This window comes from Palaemon carinicauda, chromosome 27 (assembly GCF_036898095.1).
Source record: "Palaemon carinicauda isolate YSFRI2023 chromosome 27, ASM3689809v2, whole genome shotgun sequence".
NCBI lineage: Eukaryota > Metazoa > Arthropoda > Malacostraca > Decapoda > Palaemonidae > Palaemon > Palaemon carinicauda.
The window spans coordinates 18,782,166-18,787,165 of record NC_090751.1 but is presented as its reverse complement, the minus strand read 5'-3'; the positions used below and the strand labels follow the sequence as shown (position 1 = coordinate 18,787,165).

Sequence of the window (5,000 nt, the reverse complement as noted above, 5' to 3'; positions counted from 1 at the left end):
CAAACCTAGAAAACAACTACTCATGATATTATAGGGTTTAAAGTAATATAATAAAACCATCGTACCGTACTTCGTCTCCTGTTCGTTTTAGATCTAACACTTCGCCACGCCTCCCGCGTCTAATCAGTTTTGTAACTGCTAATCAGCTCGAACTTTCTAATCAGATCCCCAAAGTCTAATCAGCCCCAAAGTTACAGGTAATACGCGGTTAAGTTTGGCCCAGGTACAAACAGCTTCCACGGTTGGGAGACGTGCAGCGCCCTCCAGGTGTTGTGCTAAAGTAATAAAGCTAACTGAACTGGAAATTTTATGATGGCAAATAAGCCTCTTTGTTTCTGCTTGCTTTTGATATGCTGATTTTTCTTCCTAAGATATATTGCAATCAATAGTTAATGCCTCGTGGTATTACGAGAGTTTTGAACCGCGCGGCACCGTTGCAGTTAGTAAACCATTGAATCTTGCGCATGCGCCTATACACCACAGTATTAATTACTTTTATCATGCCAAAAATCTTACGTTGTCCTTCAATAAAGGGCGAATTTATTGTGACTAGTATTGTTTAAACTTCACCACTGACATAATATTATGGTTGGTAAACCATGTGAAAATATCCAATTACAGCCGTACACATAAGGAGGCATCCGTACACATAAGGAGCCGTACACATAAGGAGGCATCCGTACACATAAGGAGGCATCCGTACCCGAACATACAAATTATACCTGTAAAGTGATCTGATTATACGAAAAAACTATTTCACATATTAAACATAATTCGGAAATTTCGTTTTGCAGATGTCTGCTGTCTGTCGGAGTACTGCACAAAGTGTAGTTTTCATTAACCCCATTGTACAATTTGTATAATTTTGCAGCAAAGAATAAAACGTCTGGCCAAAGCTTTTCCAATGACACTGGGCAATGTGTGTTTTCTCTTTGCGTCGTAATCATCTCAATAATTCGACTCTTCCCAGACAGCAGCCTCTTCCCTGGCCAACGTCAGCTGGTGACCATGAGAGAGGGATGGGGCCATCTCAAGGTCTCTTTGATTAACCTAACTTAATGGTAATGTACATGTAGAAAAACAAAATGTCATAATTGCGCATATGCAGTACATGCTTAATGTCATCTAACAACGTTGCTGAATAATTCATAAAATAAATCGAAAGAAAAAGACAAATAAATATAATATTCCAAATGAAATGGTTTATTTATTTTATATTTTTCAAGTGAGTACAAATTTTCATTAATGAGAGCAACTATCCCGCGGGGAACTACGAATCTTCACAGTAAAACCAACCAATAAATGCAAAATTTCAAGTTCATACCCACATACCTAGGATGAAAATGACAATACACATATATACAGTATATAAGCTATTGAATTATGTTATCTACCTTCATTTTCCATCACTGTACCAGACTTTACAAAATAAATTGTCATACAAATCACTAATGTCATAATACTGTTATTCAAAAGATGTACGCAGTAGAACATAATTCCTAAGCCTTGAATACAAACAATAAAGCTTGATAAAGGGTCGAGTCCTAAGAACACCCTCGAGGTAGAAATAAGGGATAATCGAATATCAATAGAATACTAAAAGATTTAATAATCATCGTGAAGATCAATAAAATATTACATATGACGGTATCAATGCGATGGTCAAACAATCTCAAACGTTCAGCTAATATAATTGGGACGTTATTTGGATTACGGTGTGTAATTAATTACCATGTGAAATGAGCAGCTTCTGAGCTATCATTATTATTACAACTCCATTAATTCTTTTTTGTTATTAACTCCAATTGATATAACTATTTACTTAAGGAACATGAGTTTATGTTTGCTATAAAAAATGGGAATTACAACGAATTTCAAGCACTTAGTCCAGTTGGTTAACAAATATATATATATATGAACATGATGATAGAGTTTATAAGAATTCAATATAGCAAAAGTAACTGATTTCTCAGCTATTTTCTCAAGTTGAGCAATGTATAACCTACTTTCTAATGGGAAAAGTTAACCATGAAATATAGCCTTAAGGATTGCAGATGAAATAGTTAGTAAATATTAATATTAAATGACATCATATCAAGTATTTATTTGTTTATAGCAAATATGCACTTTATGAGAAATGATAGATAGATAGATAAATATATATATATATATATATATATATATATATATATATATATATATATATATATATATATATATATATACATACATATATATAATCTATATATATACATATATACATATATATATATATATATATATATATATATATATATATATATATATATATATATATATATATATATATATATATATACTTCAAAACTTAAACAACAGTTTCTGAGTCTCACCTTCGCTAGAAGCTGTGATGACAACGACGAAGCTCAGAGCAATCACGAATACCATCTCCATGGTCACTGGTGTCATGGCGTTAAATGAATGATTTCCCGTCGATTCAAGCACCCGTCCGGGCACTTGGAGGCGTCAGTGTACTAGTTATAAGCACAAGTACAAACAATACACCGACTGGTTTCAGTAAATACCCAAACATCGTGATTATCACATAAGTTTTGAATCACTAGACAATTCCGACGCGTCACTGTAATCCATCAGGTTAATATAAATTCACATGACTAACACGAACAAAAAAGTTGTGATAATTGCATCCACTTGGCGATGCCCGAAGGTGCCAAACGATATCCCCGGAAGGCTGGCTGTATCGAGTGGGTGCGCGGGGCTTCTGTCTTCTTCCTTCACTCAACAGTAGAGGTCTCCGGGGAAACAGGAGGTCGTCTCTCGCATCCTCACGGGTCCATGTCTACCCTCAGACTGAACGAATTGACTGTCGCTGGAGCTGGCGGAGTAGTAGTAGTAGGAGGAGGAGGAGGATGCGGTGGAGGTGGTTGGTGGTATTGGTGGAGGTATGAGAGGTTGAGGGATCCCATTTGTTGTCGTACTTGGGTGAGGGCGCCATGATTACCAGTCAAGGGAAAAAAGGAACCTCCGACGGTAACGGTAGACTTCTAAAAAGTTCCGGTGGGTGGGTGGGTGGGGAAAAGGGAGCGTGGGTGGCGAGGGTGGAATTGGGCGCCAGAGGGATTCGGTTGATGTTAACAAGGGGCGTTGGTGGGTGGAGCGTTTTGCATGATGTTGCTTTCACGGGTTGGCGGGGAGGGAGGGGAGGTACTTGGGGATATTGGGGTAGAGGAAGGGGAGGTTATTTTGGCTGAGGGGTTGATGCTAAGGGGTTGTCGAACAATGAAAGGCTTTTGCATCAGTTTATTTATGGGCGATTGGTTTCTTGATTAGAAACAAAATATTTCCCGACATAAATATTCAAAACAGATATTTTCATAAATAGATAGAAACACTTTTTTAACTATACTTACATAAGTATGTATAGTTAATAATACATAATAATCTCATATATTACACCAGAGCCAACAAAAAACAACAATAATAATAATACTTATAGATAGCATTATTAATAAATAAGAAGATACAACAAAACCGTTAATAACTCTGTGCAAAATCGAAGAATTGTCAAATTTAAGTAAAATGTGTGATCAATAAAAAAATACTTAATCACATACTCAAAATATCAACTTACCACTGTCAATTAAAATACTAACAGTCATTTAAAATACCCACAGGTTATCATAAATTTCTATACACAAAAGCATGATGCAACCACATCGAATATGTAATTCAAACACCTAAATACTGAAAATCTTTCTTTCTTGAAAACTCCAAGCATTTCAGGAATAAATATAGATTGTATTATTTTTTCCTAGTAAAAATACAAATTGCATCTCACTTACCTTAAGAACTGTATAAGGACTTTCGCGAGTGAGTTTAGCATGTCGCAACTTACCTTACACAGCCTAGTCAGCCACAAGGGAACATTTGGAAACCTGAGGATCAAATGAGAAAATTAACAATTCTAAGTTTTGAAAAGATTCAAACGATCAATTTACATCTAATACATCAGTATTTTCCTTTTTTTTTTTAATTTACGTTCGAAACACTGAAGCCTCATCCTATTATTATTTTATTATTCTTCAAAATAATTTATGAAAGAAAATCCTTCAGTAAAACACGGTTGAATTCATTGATTGCATAGTACAGTATATGTGACATAGAAGGAATTGAAAGGGTGAAATATATGGTAAAAAGTATAGCGTATGACTAGAATCTAAGGATTATATAAGAAGGATTTATGACAAATTCTTAATAGCCTTTACAGGGGACGAGTTGCCCTTTACAAACAAGGATCAAACGAAGCCCCTAGAACCTGGTTCACAGCCGAAGACAACACTTTTCTAGTCAATCTAACAACGTCAATATGGATGACAAAGAGGATCAAAGTATTCTGAGATGTTTGTTCGAGTGAACAAAATGAAATACAAGTAAACACAACGAATTTAGAAATCGAATGTTGTGATAAAGAACGAGATTGACTGTTGAATTGAATCGTATTTCTTATGCCATAGTAACTGCGAAGTTATTGACGTCAAATTTTCAACTTCCGCTTCATAAAGTTACGTCGTATAAATGAATAAATATCAAGTCATTTATATATAAACTACTATTAAATGAATATATCAAATAAAAATAACTAAAATATTTGAGACTAAAGTAATAATTAAAACAAGATTAACTTTAAAAAATGAAAACATCAAACTTTGAAAAACCCTATTTTCTCATCAATTTCAAAGAAGGGGGCTAGAAAATACTGTATAGATGTTAAAAAAAAAGAGGTACTGGATAAGAGGGAACTTAAATCCAGGGAAAGCAGGAATGAAACAAAGATGGAGTAAATGGTGCATTGTGAAAATGGGTTTCGACTTGGTGTCGACATGCATTATATCCAGGTGTGTAAATTTTATGGTCTGGGAGTTTATCATCAATCATAAAGTAAGAAAATATGGTTGTAACCATTGTGGTAAGGATTCAATTGTTATTTTATATAGGATGGC

At 34.7% G+C, this 5,000-nt stretch overlaps 1 protein-coding gene across 1 annotated transcript in view; it reads right to left on the bottom strand.

Moving 5' to 3' along the window:
• The window catches only part of LOC137620585 (protein sax-3-like), a 31,173-nt gene extending 28,334 nt beyond the window's left edge, over positions 1-2,839 (bottom strand). The window contains exon 1 of the mRNA XM_068350840.1: positions 2,373-2,839. Within this exon, the coding sequence (XP_068206941.1) occupies positions 2,373-2,448 (76 nt within the window). The 5' untranslated portion in view covers positions 2,449-2,839. The remainder of the gene's footprint in view (positions 1-2,372) is intronic.
• Between the last annotated feature and the right edge of the window lie 2,161 nt (positions 2,840-5,000).